Genomic DNA, 21,040 nt, shown 5'->3' on the forward strand with positions numbered 1-21,040 from the left:
TTCTTTAAAAAAAAAATAGCAGTGGATTGTTTCAAATCACAACCTTGTAGGCCTATTCCTATTTGGGAAGCCTGCAATTTGGGGCAGAGCGCATGTCAATAGGCCTAGCTGATTATTGAGTCACAGATCCAGTCACTGGGGATTTGAACTGGCTCATGCTGTTATTCTCTTCTAATCAAGGTAAATTCCCATAAGTACTTTAATCCCACAGCAGGCTACTCAATCGCTCTTCCTTCTGTTTGACCCCTCCGTACTAATAGATTAAATAAGCCGAAAACATGGAAATAATGTGCTCTTCTAAGTCGTCCTGGTTTCTACGAAGACAACATTTCCACCTACTAGAGCTGTCAAAAAAAGTGAGCTCCCAGTAGTCACCATTGGGCTGCCAAAGAGCAAGGCATCAAATATAGTGGCTGGACGGCAAGACATTAGAGGTCTTCAAAGAAAGAAGGGCACAGTCAGATGTTGAAGGCACACATCTATATCGGGATCTGTACAACATGAACTAGATCTAGTATCTATCCTTTCCTTCATCCTGTTTTTGAAACCTGTGTTGACATTATTTTTGAAATAAGGACTATAGAAGAGTGCAGACGGCCTCCCATTGTTTCTAGATAAAGCATCAAAATATTGTACCAAGTTTACTGCATATCTACTTCTATTTCCTAAAAACTCAGATTTTGTGGAAGAATATTCCTTGGAGATTTCAGTCGTATTATAGGCTTTGCCTGATTTATCTTATCAATGAGCCACAATTCTGAACAAAGCCATTGACTGCATCATATAGGACCTAGTTAAACGAAGAACCCTTTCATTTTGTCAAAATTGGCCTTTTCCTATTACCAGAACAAAGTTGTAAACATTGACTTTAATTCTGTTTGTCACGGCTTTTAAAAGGGTAATAGCCATTCAGTTGGGTTGTCGTTAGCTACAGTATTTTAAGTGAGAGGAGGTGGCGGCAGTGGCCTTGCATCATCCTCCCACCCAGCACATTACAAATTCAGAACCGCCATGAGGTGTGCCACGGAGCCCGGCGAACAGATGGTCCTCAAATTTGCCCTTGAATTGAGCAGAATCATTCGTCTGGAACTTCTGGCATATTGAATTATAATCATTGTTACATTGTTGTGCACAATTTGGCCAGATTGGCCTGACTATTTGGGAAGTTCGCTGGGAAGTAGCTCTGAGTTCTTTTTGAGTGTTTTGACATGGTTTGCCCTTTTAAAGTGCCTTACTTTGTGCCCTAGGCTAGAGCTGAGAACTCGAGCCAAAGGCTGCATCCCAATAGAGCTCTGCTATCCAACCTGAACCCGATGGGCCCCGACATTATACATTGGGTTAGGGCCGGGTAGGGCCTGTTTGGTTAGAGTGTTGGGCCAGTAACCGAAAGGTTGCTAGATCGAATCCCCAAGCTGACTAGGTAAAAACCTGTTGTTCTGCACCTGAACAATGCAGTTAACCCACTATTCCTAGGCTGTCATTGTAAATAAGAATTTGTTCATAATGGACTTTCCTAGTTAAATAAAGGTTCAATTAAAAATGAAACTCAACTAGAGTTTGGTTAGGGCTCGGGGATCACTAACATTTTGAATCTGAGCCATTTGCTTGTGCTCTGCTACACAGTACAGTCATATCTGATTAAGATCATAACATGGTGTCAGAAGCGCTGAATCATCATTTAGACTAGGGTTTGTGCAGATTTGAAGTCAACGACGTTCAGATTGAGACTGATATGATGTAATAATATTTAATGGATGACTAATATGATGACGAAATATTGTGATATATTTTTGAGTTAATTCAGGAAACGGTAACTCATTAAACAAACTTTTTCCGTTGTGCTAAGATTGCTAATGAGTTAATTGTTACGTAATTAATCACGTAATAATTAAACATAGTTAATTGATTTGATAAAATAACCGTCATATGTGTTATTTCATAGATCAGAAGTCTTCACTATTATTCTACAATGTAGAAAATTTTAAAAATAAAGAAAAACCCTGGAGTGAGTATGTGTGTCCAAACTTTTGACTGGTACTGTTTATATTACGACATTGATTTTAGTTGATTTTAGTGTTGGCAAATTGGCTTAATCTCGTAGTGAGGAGCCTATAAAACGTAGCTAGCTTCATTAACATTTGTGAATTCGGAAATTTATTGGAATAAATTACCAAACTATAGAACTATTGGTAAGTGTAGCTAGCTAGCCACGTTAGCTTGCTAGGTACATGAATAGCTTTAGGCTGGTTGTTTTTAAACTCAACTTCAAGATTTCCACCAAGGACGTTGCCTCTCCGATCAACACTCTCCCTCGCTTGGGCCAGGGACATTAAAGGTACATTCGGATGTGCCGATTTAATACGTCATTCAAGGGCTGGGGGCTTAGGGCCGAGGGCTGTCTACTTTGAATTTGGACTGCAGCCTCTGTGATACAAGTTAGACGGAAGAGGAATCGAGACATCTCACTGGCAAAGAAATTCTGGTTCATATACAAGTAGAACAGACCAAGCTGCTATCGCGGGGCGGCAGGTAGCCTAGCAGTTTTAAGAGTGTTGTGCCAGTAACCGAAAGGTGAAAAATCTGTTGACGTGCCCTTGAGCAAGGCACTTAACCCTAATTGCTGCTGTAAGTTGCTCTGGATAAGAGCATTTTTGTCACGCCCACTCCCGTTCCCTCACTCCGTCGCCCGACGTCACCAGTCTACTAACCACCGGTCCTAGCAACCCACATTACGCATACCTGGCAACCATCATCAAGCACACCTGCTCCCCATCGGTATGCACACCTGCCTTCATCATTACCTTGATTACTTCCCCTTTATTTAGTCCTCAGTAGCCTTGGTCTTCATGCAATATATGCTTTTTGTTCACTTTCAGTACGCGTCTCCTGTTTTGTTTATCTGCTTATTCTCTTTTTAAACTTACCTTCTGCACCTGCTTCCTGACTCCTACTGTATACGTTAATCTGCTAAATGACAAAAATATAAATGGAATATCTATAGGAGAGCCACCCCTTAATTAAGTAGATCGGAACTGTGACACATTTTTTCAATGGTAAACGGGCTGAGTAAGGCATCTTCATTTATCCACCATCTTTGGCTCTTGGTGCACAGATCCACAAGACTTCGCTCAAAGCTAGAGTACATCGATAACATATCATAACCGTTGGCCCCTATCATAACAAGGTTGGCCCCTGTTTATTTTCCATGTCATTCTATTAGAAACTTTTATTAGAAATGTTTTTTGTTGGTGTGATGTTTCTAACTTTCATGAAGCCTACTTGTGATTTCCTCACCATCTTTTTATCTGTTCCAACAACACAGATTCAGGTCAAGCTCACACAGGTTGCAACAAATGCCTAGAACCATTTCCATGGAAATGGGATGAAAAGCAGATTATTCCATCATGCACTGGATGGACAACAACGTCAGAATGAAGTTCACAAAATGCAAGGGAGTATTTGGACACAGGCGAAGATCAAGGCAGAGAGCTATTTAAATTGCCATATTTCATGCCCATAGACATGGATGTAGTGGACCCTATAGATGGGTTAGCTGACAAGGTCATGGAAAAGATGCGCACACTACAATGGGGCAGAAGTCTGTGAGTTGTTGTGATACCGGATGGCCAGATAGCTACCAATAATGACAAGAAACTGCCTTGTGGGGAAACACTAAGTGACTCTTTTCAGATAGTTTCATCTTGTTCTTGATACCATGTCTTGTTCTGAGGTGTTTTGGCTGATTTCATGTCAATGCTAATGTGGCAAGAATTCACTAGCTAGATAACCAACAACTCTAACAATGTATTTGAGAGACAAGTGCTCATTGTGCAAATGTATTTATGTTTTCAATAAACATGGAAGACGAAATATAGTTTACATGTTGTTAACAGTCTAAGCCAACCATGTCTATTTTGCCCCATAGTTGCGCACATGTCGGTTTTGTCAATGCATATTCTTTTACTGGGACAGCAAAACACATTTTTACAGTCTGGAAGAATATTGGTGTGCTTGAAGATGGAATATAAACACATACTCAGCTTAAAGATGATGAACTGAAAGCACCTGCAGGCATGTGCCAAGTAGCCGCTAAAATCTCTTCAGGGTTTTCTCATTTCAGTGCACAAGAATGAAAAATGTTGACATGCGTTTACTCCTTATTCGCTCTTAAAGGACTTCTGGAGGATGCCCATTATGATTTCTGAACCCATTTGATCAAAGCCTGTACCATATTATGTGCTAGATGTATCACAATGGAGCGAGTTAGAGAGGATCATCGCCACTTGCAAAAGTTCTGTGAGAGCTTTGCAAGGTTGTATGGAAAATAGCATTGCACACCAAATATGCCCCTATCTAACCTCTTGAAGAAATGCTTTTTGGACTATGGTCCAGTATATAGTTTCTGATGCTTTCCATTTCAGTGATTTCTTTGGTAAACAGAAGACCAACAATCACAGCATCTCAGTTAATTTAATGAGAAATTATTTAACTGCCCAAGAGGTTAAGAGCAGGGTCTTGCCAAATGACTGATAATATTACAAACTTGTTAGCAGGCAGTCATGAGAGAGATGACGTGCAGTAGATGTAGGTTCTGATGGTACCAAGTACTTACATAATTTAGAATAACGATCTATGAGAATAAAGGATCTGACCAGTGTTGAATTTGCAGTGAGCTCAGACATTATTTGCCTGCCCCCTAAACAGCTGTTTGTCATAAGGAAGTGAAGATCGGCATGATCTGTATATTGTCTTCACATTCATGTATCTAAACAAGGATTTCACCATTGTACAGCTGACAGAACATGATAAGGTAGGGATGCTGTGAGAGGTTATAAGCACTGATCAAAGTATACGTTTTCGCTCATCATATGTACTTACCACGTGGTTCGCCACTGACTGACAGATTGGTCTACCACTCATTCAACCAGATGTAGAGCTAACACCAGGCATAGTAACACGGTTGTTCTGTTGTGAGGAGCTTGTTGGTCCAGAAAATGGAAACTCATGCATTTCTCACGTTTATTTCTTATATTGTTTGTGTTTATTTCATAAAGTATCATCATTTTTTTCTACAATTTATTATACATTTTTGTTAATCCCAATTGTCAACCAGCCTTTTTAGCTTGGCCTTAACACCAGGAACATGTTCATCACAAATCAGACAACTAAGCTCTCAAAAGTAGTGCACTATGTAGGGAACAGGGTGCCATTTAGGACGTAACCATTTAAGCTATTATATGTAGGCCAGCTCTATTTCGTCCAGACCCGGGTTCAAATAATATTTGTTTTCTATCAAATAATTTAAGCTGAGTTTGTCTGGCATAAATGGATGGGAAAAAATGGAATTGTCCCAAAAGTTCAAACACCAAACATCTGGCACAGGCATGCCGAATCAAACCCTCATAGCATTTGAAAGACCGCAAATAGTATTTGAACCCGAGTATGATTTCCTTTGGCCATGTGTCTCAGTCGTTGATGCATAAGCTGTAGTCTTGTGTTGTCTTTCAGATGATGGAAAACTGTCGTTTGATGAGTTCAACGCTTATTTCGCAGACGGGATTCTCACCACTGAGGAGTTGCAGGAGCTCTTCTACTCCATAGATGGGCGGCAGAATAAGTATGTTCCCTCTCTGTGATTCCTCATGAAACTAAAACAAAACAAGACAATGGGGGGATTTTCACGACATTTAATCCATAGAAGGGTCCTTTAGTAGGAGGAGGGATTGTTGACATGTATTTTACATTTGTATCTTAAAGCATAATTGAGAAATAATTGAGGCTGGAGTATTTGTGACATGTTGGCCTTACCGAGGCCTCCTTTAAGACACCATAATGTATCATCTGTAGGAACTAAAAAGCAACATTTGGTTTCATATTACGCTTTACCGCTTGCTCTATAATATGAGTAGTATTTCCTTACATTAATATCTTACAGCAATTTTCTTACATTCATTTATGAATATTGAAAATATACCATTTTAGATTTGGCACATTTTTCATATTGTTGAGCATAATATACTTGGAGGGAATATCAATGTTCCAGAGTGGGATCTCTTCTACTTTAGGAGTTATAATCAAATTTGTAAGCTTTACCAACAGAGTGAATGTGAAAATGGATTCAAAATGGTCGCCCTCTGCTCGTGATTTGCAGGATGTGTAATGATACAAGTAAAAGGAGGGTTGTGATTGCTTACATTCTCTGTATAAAAAAAACCCATTAAAACTAGCAGAGATCTCACTCTGGAACTTTGACATGCCTGTAGAGTATATTATGTTCAACAATATTGATCTTGCAAGCTAGACACTAAGCAAACCAAATTCATAGCTGGGGCCCTGAACTGGAGAAATGTATTAAGCACTCAGTTAAACTTACAAGTTATAAGATAGCTGGCAAACATCAGTAGTGAATATCAAGTGTAACTTGATCATGTAACGGCGTTCTTCTTTAGTAGAAAGAGAGTCGGACCGAAATGCAGCGTGTAAGTTACTCATGTTTATTAGTGAAGACAAAACGAACGAACTATACACGAATAACTAATAAATACAAAAATAACAAACAGAACGTGAAACCAATTACAGCCTGACTGGTGCACACTACACAGACACAGGAACAATCACCCACGAAATACAAGGCGAAAACCAGGCTACCTAAATACGGTTCCCAATCAGCGACAACGAGAATCACCTGACTCTGATTGAGAACCGCCTCAGGCAGCCAACCTATTTAACACACACACACCCCTAATCAGCTACAATCCCAGACACTACAAACCCCAATACGAAAACACAATACATAATAACCCCATGTCACACCCTGGTCTGACTAACTAATAAACTAAAACACAAAATACTAAGACCAAGGCGTGACAGATCACCTCTCTTGCGATGCACAACAGTGGGTCGTCAGGAAGCAAAGATGTATTTTTTTTACGTTATTAAAATTATCCCGTGGGTATTTAAAAGTTCCCTGGTATAAGGTATATATAAGGTATACCGCCCTAGCCTAATGGTGTGCAACATTGATTTATAGCGAAACATAGCACAGGCATGTCCAATTCATCAACATGCACATTTCTTGTATACTTGATGTAGCATTTTGCAGAACTAAGCAACAACAGAGTAGATGGTGGGGAATGAGAAACAAGAGGCTATTTAAATACGACCCTCTGATTTATTTTTCATTTTTAACATGACTTAAAAAGCGTAAGCCTATGCACCAATTAAAAGCTGTTCTATGGCAATGAGGTTTTCTCAGTAGGCAATAGGCCCTGCCAATGTTCTTCTCAGACAATTTTTAAATTATATATTTATTTATTTTTACTGGAGTGATGGTCAGCCTCGACCAAGATTAGCGACCGGTTAGTGACCAGTGATCTATATCGTGGAAATTCTAATCAATAATGAGGAGAGACAAGGTCAATCACCAATCAGGATATTACTTTATTCAAAACGTATTAATAAGGAAAGCATGTCACACCACACACAGCAGTGAATGATGTGAGTGCTATGCAACAATGATGGCTGGTCGACAAACTACCCTTAGATGATTAGTTGAAAGCCCAACAAGCTGATTTCAGCCACAGAATTTTATAGCAATGTACATCCTCCTGAATGTTCATGACAAACAACAGACGTGTGGAATGAGTCACAAGGTTAGGATTCGTATGAAAGAAATTAATCATTCACAATGGACAGTATCTGCTGTAAAGACTGTTCTCATTGTGTGGAAACCAGGGTCTGTCCCCCAAAACAATGTTCCCTTCATCATTATCCATACCCGAGCCATCTCCACCCTGGTACCTCCCAGTACACAAACACCAACTCATGCTATGGAATGCGGTCTTTAGGTTTTATCACCAAAGGCATCGTAAATCCACTATCAGCATTAAGCTCCAGAGGCCCAATTCAGAAGACCACGCACAGATGAGAGTGTTTTAAGATCCTTATTCTATTCCATAAAACAACCATTTGATGCAATAACAGTATTATAACATAATCTTGTAATTTTGCTCTCACATCTAATATGAAGTTTTAAAATCCCAAACTACCCTTTTAAAAGCCAGCTTTTTCTATCGCCGTTTTCTCTCCTGAAGTGGCAAAAGTTGAACTTTCCATTGTTTAAGCATGTTGAATGGAAATGTATATTAATTGAGCATCCACCGACTTGCTCCCCAAACATGAAGAATTTCACAACATTATAGCATTTGAAGTCCAACAAAACCCTTGTTAGGGAAATTAGCTTGTCCGTCAAAGTCCCTGCAGCTCAGATGAACAAATAGGGAAACCAAGATTGCCTGAAGAAGTCCTACACACAATTTTGAGATTATGTTAATGATTATGGTAATGAAAACAATTCCGGAATGGCAAGGGCATTTCTCCCCCACAGTGAAGATCAACCCCCCTTCCTCAATACGTGTATAAATATTGGACTTGAAATTGTGCTTTCCTGTGTTATACTTATGCTAAAATGTTTATTCTATTATTCTGAGCCATTGACTTTATGTTCGTATTCTTGTCTTTTATTATTTCTTATTATTGCATTGTCGAGAAGGAACCTGCAAGTAAGCATTTCGTTGGAGGATGTATACAATGCGTATCCCGTACATACGACTAGTACAACTTCAAACTAATGTTACTCTTCTAATGAAAACACATTGGCAGCTAAATGGTGACAAAGGGCATTGCGGCTTGTTGCTTTGAAAATGAATTTTTGCGTCAACGTTGATAAATGACAGTGGACGATAGTAGGAACAATGCAGGTTGCACATGCCAATTACATAAGTCATTAACCAACTTAACTCTTGCTCTTAATTTGGCCGTCCAAGCAGAGCCAGTAAAGGTCTTTCAAATACCAGCAAAGAAGCACTCTCTGGATAAGTGAGATGTTTTTATACATGCGCATATTAGGCTAACACTGCATAACATGTAATTGTCTGCATCATTTCCAATCCCCCATAAAACATTATTTAAATATATGCTGTATATATTTTTTATATATTTTCTTTCTTTATTATTTTCCCCTAACTCTACCACCCTTCCCCTAATTGTAGTAAACTAATGGACAGCAATACTTAAGCTTCTACTTCCAGTTTATACATTTTATGGACACAGTATATTTTACATTAGTTATTTTTGTTTGTCTGTTTTAGTCCCAACCTTCAGAGAGACCCTCAACCCCTACCACCCACAGTATCTCTGAAGACCATCCAGTTTTGATTTCTAATTGCCATATATTTTCCTACTGTGCTGTGATTTCCCAAACGTTCTGAACCTTTTATTCTCATAGTTTCTACAGATTGTAAATTAAAGATTTTTTAAGAGTATTATTATATTATTGTTCAATTGTCTTTGACTTTTCAAATCACCCAGCAGTGCTATTTGCAGAGTTATCTCCAGGTAAATGTTGCAATTCTTCAACCATTCCTGAACCTGAGACCAAAAAAAGATACATATTGGCAGTACCAAAACAAGAGATCTAATGATTCTGTCTCTCCGCTGCAAAATCTGCACAGCTAGGATGGTTGTATCCCCCATACACATTAAACAAAAATATAAACGCAACATGTAAAGTGTTGGTCCCATGTTTCATGAGCTGAAATTAAAGATCCCAGAAATGTTCAATATGCACAAAAAGCTTATTGTGCTCAAATGTTGTACACAAATTTGTTTACATCCCTGTTAGTAAGCATTTCTCCTTTGCCAAGATAATCCATCCACCTGACAGGTGTGGCATATCAAGAAGCTCATTGAACAGTATGATCATTACACAGGCACACCTTTTTGCTGGGGACAATAAAAGCCACCCCAAAATGTGAGGTTTGTCACACAACCCAATGCTGCATATGTCTCAAGTTTTGAGGGAGCATGCAATTGACATTCTGACTGCAGGAATGTCCACCAGACCTTTTGCCAGAGTATTGAATGTTAATTTCTCTACCATAAGCCGCCTACAACTTCGTTTTAGAAAATTTGGCAGTCCGCCCAAACGGCCTCACAACCGCAGACCATGTGTATGGCGTCGGGTGGGAGAGCAGTTTGCTGATGTCAACTTTGTGAAAAAAGTGCCCCATGGTGGTGGTGCGGTATTGTATTCGCAGTCCATAGAAATCCATAGATTAGAGCCTCATTAATTTATTTAAATTGACTGATTTCCTCATATGAACTGTAACGCAGTAAAATCTTTTAAATTGTTGCATGTTGCGTTTATATTTGTTGGCCCTGGTATACTGGTATACTTTTTTATTAAATACAATTTTCTTTAACCAATTTCGGTCTTTAATGCAGGGCCGACAGACAAGTTCCTTACCTCCTCCCCCTTCCACTTCTATTTTTGTAGTAATGCTGAAATCAGTTGCTTGTAATTTTGGATAGAGCAGACATGTCCATATGTTTTTGTTAACTACATGTGTGACTTAACTCCACCAGTCATATTTATGGTATAATTCAAAGATTATACCTTTTTTCTTTCATGCCAAAAATAATGTATTTTTTTTTGATCAATTAGTCTATATTTGAGTTTAACCATATTTGTTGTGATATTTGTGCTGTCTTTTCTGGTAGATTACCAGCTTTCTATGGCTTGTTTTCAAAATAGTGATATTCTGGAGATGATTTCATTTCCAAATCCTTGAAAGTGAGAGGTTGTATTGAACCAGTTCGGAGTTAAGTATAGCTTTTGTATGACTGAAGCCTTTAGCGAGATGTCCAATGCTTTAATATTTAATCATTTCTGCCCTCTGAAGTCATATTCATTTAATTTTGTCTGGCTTGCCTTTCCAAATAAAGTGGAATATTTTTTGCTGTATTGTATTGTATTATAGTGAGAGAATTTCTTTCTTTCGAGATATGAATGCTGAGTATGTCCACTTCACCATCATACCATTTTATTTGTAAACTACAAGGTAATGTTAAAGTTTTTAATTTTTTTTAAATGTGATCCAATATGTAATATGGTACATATTTATCATATTTCAGTTGTAATCCAGAGAGGTTAGAAAAATGACCTAGGTCCTCTGAGGCTATGCAGGGATCCTAATTGTGGATTTTAAAGAAAACATGAATTGTCAGCATATAATGAATGACAGCTTTGTTTTTAAACCCTGGATTAACTAGAGCCTTGATATTATTGTTGGATCGGATTTTAATAAATAACATTTCGATGGCCACAATAAATAAATATGCCGATGGTGGAAAACCTTGTTTTACTCCTCTTGACAGTTTCATATAACATTTTAGGTGGTCGACTTTTATGTGGTCATTTCTGCCCAGTCATGCATTTCAGCCTAGGAAAATCTGACTTTTGTTCCACAAAGTCCATTTCAAATACCATGGAAATGATATTACCAGAGAGGAGATCACATTTCTTTAATCAAAGCCCGTAGGCTTCACTCACTAAGTGGAAAAGTGTGAGGTGAATTAAGCGTTATATAGAGTTCATAGTAATCATCTTGCTATCTTTTATTGAACCTATTCATTCCTGAACGTTTTACAGTACATTGGGGGGCACCCGGCTTCATGAAGTGGTGCAAAGTTTCCCTCTGTAGACTTCGAAATTCTGTCCATGCATTCCCAAGGCACACAGCCTCTCCAGGACTTAAATGAAACACAAGCATCTTTGAAAGGTCTGTAATTCAATGAACTCTTTCTTTTCCCATCTATGTATTTTCTGATACATTGCAGCAACCTAGATACCGACAAACTATCAGGTGAGTGTGTGTTTTAATGTGGCCTATCCTTTCAGAAAATTAACCCTGCAATCTCTCCAACATGCCTCCAGTAATACATTATTCCCACATTTGAATATTTTGTGCTCAAACATTATCTTTCATAATAAGGTCAGTGACTTTCCAGTGAGCACGCCACGTCATTTCAATGTGGAAATGTGGGTTATTTTTGGTTGAGGTGTTGATCAATGACATTTCAACCTTTTATTCATCCACTCAAAAAGACAGCCAATGTGTTATCACTAGGCTTTCAACCATCTAAAAGCACAAACAAATTATAATGAAAAAAACAATGTCTGATATTTTGTATTTATACAACAACTTAGTTGTATCACTGTGTGTCATCTAATAGCACAACCAAATTACCTAGATTGTAGTTGAGATTACATCAAAAGTACTGTACATAGTACACGTGATCAATGCTGTTCCATATGTATATTGTGACATATGCATGCTTTCTATGATTGCATAGTAAGATTTTTATAGTTGCAGTCAACTCAAAATGTGGCCATGGATGTGTTACTCATTTTAAGCTTGAATGAAAACTGTTACATTAGCCTTAATAACGTTAGGCTATTTATAGTATTACAAGTCATATAGAATTGTGTTATTAAGTTGACAACGCAACCAAATACCAACATTTGAAGTAGATGTATATGTTGTGCCGACTGACTTAGTCTGACTTTAATTCCAGTTTGTCCTCAAATTTATATTTTAAATGTCTCCATATCAACCAAAAATCGAATTTAAAGACTAGGACTAAATCAAGTCAAACTGTATTTATAGTTTGATTTGATTTAGTCCTATTCTTTAACTTAATTTTGGTTGAAATGTAGACGTGCATCCAACATATTCATTATTAACTTTAAGATTAAGATTTAAGCTTGAAACCCTAGGCCTATAGGTATTGTTTTTAATTTTTAGTTGATTTGAAACAATACCTCTTGCTGACTTCGCAAATGCTGTATAGGCCTAAATAGTATGAATGACTTCGATAGCAACACTGAATCTATTTAGATAATAAGAGATCTCTCAACGATCATTCTCATGATAGTACTTTCGTAGTAGTCAATGACAAATATCAAAGCTAAGCAGTGCAAACCAAATAGATAGATCAACTCTCCAGTAGGAGGGGCTGCCCAGCCTATTATTTGATAGTGGATATAACATTTAAGATCTGACATGGATTCAAAGGTACAAATTCTAGATATTTTCCACAAGGTTTGTCTATGTTGAAAATTGGTTACCATGATGACAATTCTGCAGTTGAAATTTCACCCTCAAAACAACTTTTTGCATTTAAAAAATAAATACAATTCTCCCCCAATTTCATGGTATCCAATTGGTAATTACAGTCCTGTCCCATTGCTGCAACTCCCGTACGAACTCAGGAGAGGCGAAGGTCGAGAGCCGCGCGTCCTCGGAAACCCAGCCAAACCGCACTGCTTCTTGACAGAACTCCTGCTTAACCCGGAAGCCAGCTGCACTAATGTGTCGGAGGAAACACCATACACCTGGCGACCGTGTCAGCTTGCATTGTGTCAAGAAGCAGTGCGGCTTGGCTGGATTGTGTTTCGGAGGACGCACGGCTCTCGACCTTCACCATTCAGCCAGTTTGTGCCCAGTGGGTTATTGTTGTGATAAGTTGTTATCACCATCAGCATAACATTATCATTCCGATCTTCATTATCCTCATAATCAACATTGTCATGCTGATCATCATCTATAACCTTCTATTATTATAAGTATGGGTATAAACTGATTGACACATCTAGATATCCAGCTTATGAAAATTAGTGGCAGATTGAAAGCCAAAAGTAGGACAAGAACCTGTAAACACTCACTTCCGAGAATAAACCTGCTGCATAATTTATTGAATGGGAAAAGCATCAGTCAGTGGAGCAGCTTGACATGGGGGGATGTTGACTATCTCTTATCACTGTAAGTGCTTTCTCTGTGTTATCTTTGAGTTAGTGCATTGAACATCAATCAATGACTACTTCATAGGCAAAGGAAATCCGGGGCACTCTTAGATTGGTCAAAGTTATAATGTCCTGATTGATTTGACATTACCATAATAAAGTATAAGAACAGTGTTGGCACACTTAAGCGTTTTGGTTGACTTACTTTCCAACGTTATAAGAGATTATAACACTTGATCTAATTAATGTCCGGTCTTGTGTCTCAGGATGTACTGTTCTGTTTTGTTGTTTGATCAGTCTAAGGTAGTTACAACATTTCTCATGGACATTTTTTAGATCAAAGTGTGCATTATGGGGAAGGATATTGCGATACCATGCACATTAGATATTCAACTGAATGTGTTATTCGTACTGTATAGTATAAGAAACTGGTGTCGATGTTAAATATACAATTAGGGTTGCTTTCTTTCTTTCATTTCAGATGACTTTGCTCAACACTTGGGGGGATATATGAATGTCCTCTCTGCTCTGGAGATCCTAAATGTTGCCATCTTGGAGGCTATGAACAAAACTAAAAAGGTACACCTTTGTGATTACTATTCTGAGACATTATATCCATGCTCGAGGTTTACTGTCAAATCGATGCGTGAATCCAATCATTCAATAACACTTTGAAAATATAACCTTCTTTACTCGGCACAATGAAGTAATCACTGATTTAACACGATTGCACAGGTGAAAGCAAGAGTTCCACTTAACAGCTTAGTGACTGTGGGTTAAAGAATTTACCATACCCATGTCAAATAGTTCCAGATGCAGTTTGGAACTCGGTAGTGAGTGTTACAACGCAGAACAGACGATTTTGACAAACCACGCGCTTCAGCACTCGGTGGTTCTGTTTTGTGAGCTTGTGTTGACCGGGGCAGCTCTAGCAGGGCAGAAATTTGACGAATGGACTTGTTGGAAAGGTGGCATCCTATGACGGTGCCACGTTGAAAGTCACTGAGCTCTTTGGTATGGACCATTCTACTGCCAATGTTTGTCTATAGAGATTGCATGGCTGGGTGCTCAATTTTATACACCTTTCAGCAACGGGTGTGGCTGAAATAGCCAAATCAACAAATTTGATCCACTAATTTGAAGGGGTGTCCACATACTTTTGTATATATGGTGTATGTTCTTGGTTGATTTAGGGGGCATCTTATAGAAACATTTAAAATAAATAAGTCAGTAATATTCATTGTAAGTCACATACATAGACATCGAAATCACTCAATCTTCCTAACATAATAAAATAAAACATGTAATGGTCTTATTTTGCAAATAAGTGTTCAATTTCAACTTACCCATGATCATATAGGTAATTTGTTTTGTCTTTTCAGGTCTTAAGGTAAGTAATAATGTATTAACTAATACAGTTAGTCATCACCACCACATTCTGTCCTTACCATCACAGTTCATTATTAGGTGGTAATGACATGTGGCGGGAATGACATTTTTACAGTATTTGGTCATAAATAGAAGGGATTCCAGCATGCTCCAGTTGAACAGCTAGCATACAATGTATCCTAAATACACATAATTAAAATATAATTGAAAAAATCTTACATCATTTGATTAAACTATAGCCTATTGGGAAATATCTTCTCAAGTCATATTTACCTTTCTTTTCCTATCATTTCCTGGCATCAAAATTGGAATTCCCCTCCATGACATCCATGTGCTCCATTGTCACTATTCATATCCAAGTACGCAAACTTTTAAAAAAAAACGTTATTATTTGCTTGTCATGGTGGTCATGACACTTAACACCTAGAGACTTCTGTATTTTGTGTAAAATATATATATATATATATCAAATGGCTTATGCACATCTAATATGTATATGGTTTCCATTTATTTGACTCTTTTTTTAAACAGGTGCATTAAATATTTTGTCATTAGACTTTTGTAAGTGTAATACATAGAAGATTGTCAAAAGTCCAGGTGTGAGGCAGGACAAAAACAGTGCAAAACAGTGTAAATAAAAACATTACATTACATTTTTTTCTCCATAACATTATGGAGAGAAAAAAGTTTAAGGTTATTTTAATCTCTACTTTGAAATTTGTTTAAAACGTGTTTTATTTAACCTTCATTTAACTAGGCAAGTCAATTAAGAACAAACTGTTATTTACAATGACGGCCTACCCCGGGCCAAACCTGGACAACGCTGGGCCAATTGTGTGCCGCCCTGTGGGACTCACAATCACGGCCGGATGTGATTCAGCCTGGATTACTTAATGGATGTGAAGAAAAACAATCTATATATTAAATGTAATCTTAAAAATCTAACCCTGAGACACAAAAAGGCCCATATTTGCAAAATCACCCATATTTTTTTATTTTATTTAACCTTTATTGTGCGCCGCCCTATGGGACTCCCAATCACAGCCAGATGTGATACAGCCTGGATTTGAACCAGGTACTACAGTATAGTAACGTTTTCCCCATATACCCCATCTCTATACTGCTTATGCCAAGATATAATGTAAGGGGCAAAACCAAATACACAGGCTATAGAAATACACTTACAGGCTAAAGACCAAAATACTGGTAAGCATAATAACTGAAAACATGACTGGAACGTAACCGACGTCTGCACATGTGCACAAGACCACGACCAACGTGGAATAGTAACTGCGCCGCAAGCGCAGCTGCCTTCAGAGTGAATTTGGAGGTATAACTTGGCGGGACTAATATTGTGAAAATAAGAGGTGTTGGGCAAATATACAGAACAAAAAATATAAATATTTCAATGAGTTTACTGAGTTCGAGTATATAAAATGAAATTCTCTGGCAACAACTCTGGTGGACATTCCTACAGTCAGCATGTCAATTTGCACACTCTCTCAAAACTTGAGACATCTGTGGAATTGTGTTGTGTGACAAAACTGCACATTTTAGAGTGGCCTTTTATTGTCCCTAGCACAAGGTGCACCTGTGTAATTGTCATGCTGTTCAATCGGCTTCTTGATATGCCACACCTGTCAGGTGGATGGATTATCTTGGCAAAGGAGAAACGCTCACTAACAAGGATGTAAACAAATTGTTGCATTTGAGAGCAATACTTTTTTGTGCCTATTGAACATTTCTGGGATATTTTATTTCACCTCATGAAACATGGGACCAACACTTGCGTTTATATTTTTGTTCAACATACTGTTTAACAGCCACCGTGGGAAAAAAAAAAAAACTTGTTTGCCATCTGCACCCATTCAATTTAGCCTAGATTTAGTTATTAAAAAAAACTTTTTGGGAATCTCATACACTTACAATGTTGTTTTGATTATTGCTTGAACGGTCGCTAAGATTATATTTGGTTTTGATCGTTGCTAAATACCTATTTTTGATTGTCGCAGTTGTTAGCTAGAATGCTAACGCTCATTGACATAGACTGTAACAAAGCTAGACAAAGAACCATTTTAAGTGTTTTTTAAGTATAATGCAGTTGATTTGCAACGATGACACAAACATTAAATTAAGCAGGACAATCATATGAGCCTTACAATCCAATTATAATCCAAAAGGAGTGTGAAAAGCAGTTATACACAAAATATAAATAGGTTTTATTTTTGCTGGTGTTCAGTGAGAACTCCCACGCTTTTTTCCCCCAAGGTGGCGGAATTGAGAATACCAACTCGAGGGATACTCTATAGGATAGATAAAGGCTTCAGAACATACCCTATGATATAGGCTACAGAATATACCCTACCTACAGTTGAAGTCGGAAGTTTACATACACCTTAGCCAAATACAGTTTTTCACAATTCCTGACATTCATTACGAGTAAAAATCCCCTGTCTTAGGTCAGTGAGGATCACCACTTTATTTTAAGAATGTAAAATGTCAGAATAATAGTAGAGAGAATTATTTATTTCAGATTTTATTTCTTTCATCACATTCCCAGTGGGTCAGACATTTACATACACTCAATTAGTATTTGGTAGCATTGCCTTTAAATTGTTTAACTTGGGTTAAACGTTTTGGGTATCCTTCCACAAGCTTCCCACAATAAGTTGGGTGAATTTTGGCCCATTTCTCCTGACAGAGCTGGTGTAACTGAGTCAGGTGTGTAGGCTTCCTTGCTCGCACACGCTTTTTCAGTTCTGGCCAAAAATGTTCTATTGGATTGAGGTGAGGGCTTTGTTATGGCCACTGCAATACCTTGACTTTGTTGACCTTAAGCCATTTTGCCACAACTTTGGAAGTATGCTTGGGGTCATTGTCCATTTGGAAGACCCATTTGCGACCAAGCTTTAACTTCCTGACTGATGTCTTGAGATGCTGCTTCAATATATCCACATAATTTTCCTGGCTCGTGATGCCATCTATTTTGTGAAGTGCACCAGTCCCTCCTGCAGCAAAGCACCCAAACAACATGATGCTGCCACCACCATTTTTGTTTCATCAGACCAGAGGACATTTCTCCAAAAAGTACAATCTTTGTCCCCATGTGCAGTTGCAAACCATAGTCTGGCTTTTTTTATGGTGGTTTTGGAGCAGTGGCTTCTTCCTTGCTGAGTGGCCTTTCAGGTTATGTCAATATATGACTCGTTTTACTATGGATATAGAAACTTTTGTACATGTTTCCTCCAGCATCTTCACATGTTCCTTTGCTGTTGTTCTGGGATTGATTTGCACTTTTCGCACCAGAGTACGTTCATCTCTTAGAGACAGAACGCATCTCCTTTCTGAGCGGTATGACGGCTGTGTGGTCCCATGGTGTTTATACTTGCGTACTATTGTTTGTACAGATGAACATGGTACCTTCAGGCGTTTGGAAATTGCTCCCAAGGATGAACCAGACTTGTGAAGGTCTCCAATTTTTTTCTGAGGTCTTGGCTGATTTCTTTTAAGTTTCCCATGATGTCAAGAAAGTGGCACTGAGTTTGAAGGTAGGCCTTGAAATACATCCACAGGTACACCCCCAATTGCTTCAAATTATGTCAATTAGCCTATCAGAAGCTTCTAAATCCATGACATAATTGTATAGAATTTTCCAACCTGTTTAAAGACACAGTCAACTTAGTGTATCTTAACTTCTGACCCACTGGAACTGTGATGCAGTGAATTATAGGTGAAATAATCTGCGTGTAAACATTTTTTGGAAAAATTACTTGTATCTTGCGCAAAGTAGATGCCCTAACAGACTTGCCAAAACTATAGTTTGTTAACATGAAATTTGTGGAGTGGTTGAAAAACGAGTTTTAATGACTCCAACCCAAGTGTATGTAAACTTCCGAATTCAACTGTATGTATTGTATTATGAACAGTATTTGCTCCAGTCCATTGACTAGGGGCTAGTTTTGACTTTGAGATAAAAAAATATATATATAAAAAATAGACTGCCTCCATCTGTGCAAAGGATTCTAGCCAGTGTGCCTCGTAAAAGTGATGAGTCCAGCAACAATACTGGTGTTGAAATAGTCAAGCCAAGCATATCTGCATTCATTACCATCATATTACGGTCTATATTAGGGATCATCGACTAGATTCACCCCCGGGCCAAACATAAATACAAATAATTTCTAGACGGCAAAGTGACCGCAAGAAGAACAAAAACTTTATAATATTTGATTTAAAACATAATAATTTCAAATCTTGCTTCTATTTATATACGATCACATATGTCTCTGGGCAGATAAAATCACCTGCGGGCCAAATTGCATCTACACTGGGTATTTTTTTGTAAACGTACTGTTCAAAGTAGTCATTGTACAGAGTTGTATGGTTTGTTAAACATTTTTTGTTTTTTCCTACTGAAACTTATAGATGATATTGGAGGGGAGCAGAGAGAAAATCTCTGAGCCATTTAAAAAGGTTTCAACATTGGCCAGCCCAGGAATCAGTGAAGCACATCAGTGAAGGAATGAGAAAAACCAGCGATCCCTGTTAGAAAAGAGGGGGCTGTTACTGCATAATTATGCATCCTGTCACAATTAAAGCCCCATTCTTCCATTCACTTCCTTATACGTTGTCAGAAGGAAAATCCATAAAGGTTTTTGCTTTGCTAGCGATTGTTAGCAGTTGTCACAAATATCACCACCAAGGCCCTAGACTAGAATTCCCCCTTGGTATTTATCAACAGTACACTTAGAAAGAAAGTTGCTATCTAGAACCTTAAAGGGTTCTTCGGCTGTCCCCATAGGAGAACCCTTTGAAGAACCTTTGTTGGTTCAACGTAGAACCCTTCTGGTTTCAGGTAGAACCCATTATACAGAGGGTTCTACATGGAACCCAAAAGAGTTCTACCTGGAACCAAAAAGGATGTAGCAAGGGTTGCCTCCCAAATTGCACCCTATTCATCATATAGTGCACTACTTTTGACCAGGGTCCATATTACAATTACATTCTTCTTAGCAGTCTCCCGCTAGTTACATTTAGAATAGCTGGTATTGTATGAAAACCATTCCATGGACAATAATCAAAAAGGCCAAGAATCATGTATGCGGTGAAAAGTACACATTAATTTGAGTAAAACGTGTAATGACCTTTGGTAGCTGTTACTATACGGCCTTAGCTGTCGTGAGCTCAACAGCTCTTAGAATTGATATGGGCTCTCCGAGTAAAGGTTGCCAACCTGTTCTCTCTCTCTCTCTCGTTTTCTCTCTCTCTCTCCGCAACCACATCTACCTTCCCTCCATCTCCTCTCCTTTGTTAGGAGTACCAGGACTCCTCTGTGCTGGGACAGTTTGTGACCCGCTTCATGCTGAGGGAGACCTCCAGCCAGCTGCTCTCTCTCCAAATGTCCCTGCAGTGTGCCATGGAGGCCGTGGAAGAGCAGAGCAGGCCCGCACCGTAAGTCGCTAGTGCTCAACACACCTAAACACTATGGCAGTAGCCATCTTATTACTCAGTACTCAGTCTCTGATACACAACGGCACCTCACGACTCAACACCACGCCAGCTGCACCTCAGTACTAAACACTATGGCACCACCTCACTACTAAACACTATAGCACCACCTCACTACTAAACAATATAGCACAACCTCAGTACTAAACACTATAGCACCACCCCACTACTAAACACTATAGCACCACCTCACTACTAAACACTATGGCACCACCCCACTACTAAACACTATGGCACCACCCCACTACTAAACACTACAGCACCACCTCACTACTAAACACTATAGCACCACCTCACTACTAAACACTATGTCACCACCCCACTAATAAACACTATAGCACCACCTCACTACTAAACACTATTGCACCACCTCACTACTAAACACTATAGCACCACCTCACTACTAAACACTATTGCACCACCTCACTACTAAACACTGTTGCACCACCTCACTACTAAACACTATGGCACCACCTCACTACTAAACACTGGCACCAC

The 21,040-nt window shown here is 38.5% G+C and overlaps 1 protein-coding gene across 1 annotated transcript in view; it reads left to right on the forward strand.

Annotated features, from left to right (window-relative positions):
- LOC135526743 (N-terminal EF-hand calcium-binding protein 1-like) overlaps positions 1 to 21,040 on the forward strand; it is a 54,191-nt gene that overhangs the window by 25,090 nt on the left and 8,061 nt on the right. Inside the window, exons 3-6 of the mRNA XM_064955367.1 lie at positions 5,509 to 5,617; positions 11,680 to 11,705; positions 14,127 to 14,224; positions 20,349 to 20,485. Of these exons, the coding sequence (XP_064811439.1) occupies positions 5,509 to 5,617; positions 11,680 to 11,705; positions 14,127 to 14,224; positions 20,349 to 20,485 (370 nt within the window). The remainder of the gene's footprint in view (positions 1 to 5,508; positions 5,618 to 11,679; positions 11,706 to 14,126; positions 14,225 to 20,348; positions 20,486 to 21,040) is intronic.

The sequence above is a fragment of the Oncorhynchus masou genome, chromosome 5 (genome assembly GCF_036934945.1).
Source record: "Oncorhynchus masou masou isolate Uvic2021 chromosome 5, UVic_Omas_1.1, whole genome shotgun sequence".
In the NCBI taxonomy this organism is placed as follows: domain Eukaryota; kingdom Metazoa; phylum Chordata; class Actinopteri; order Salmoniformes; family Salmonidae; genus Oncorhynchus; species Oncorhynchus masou.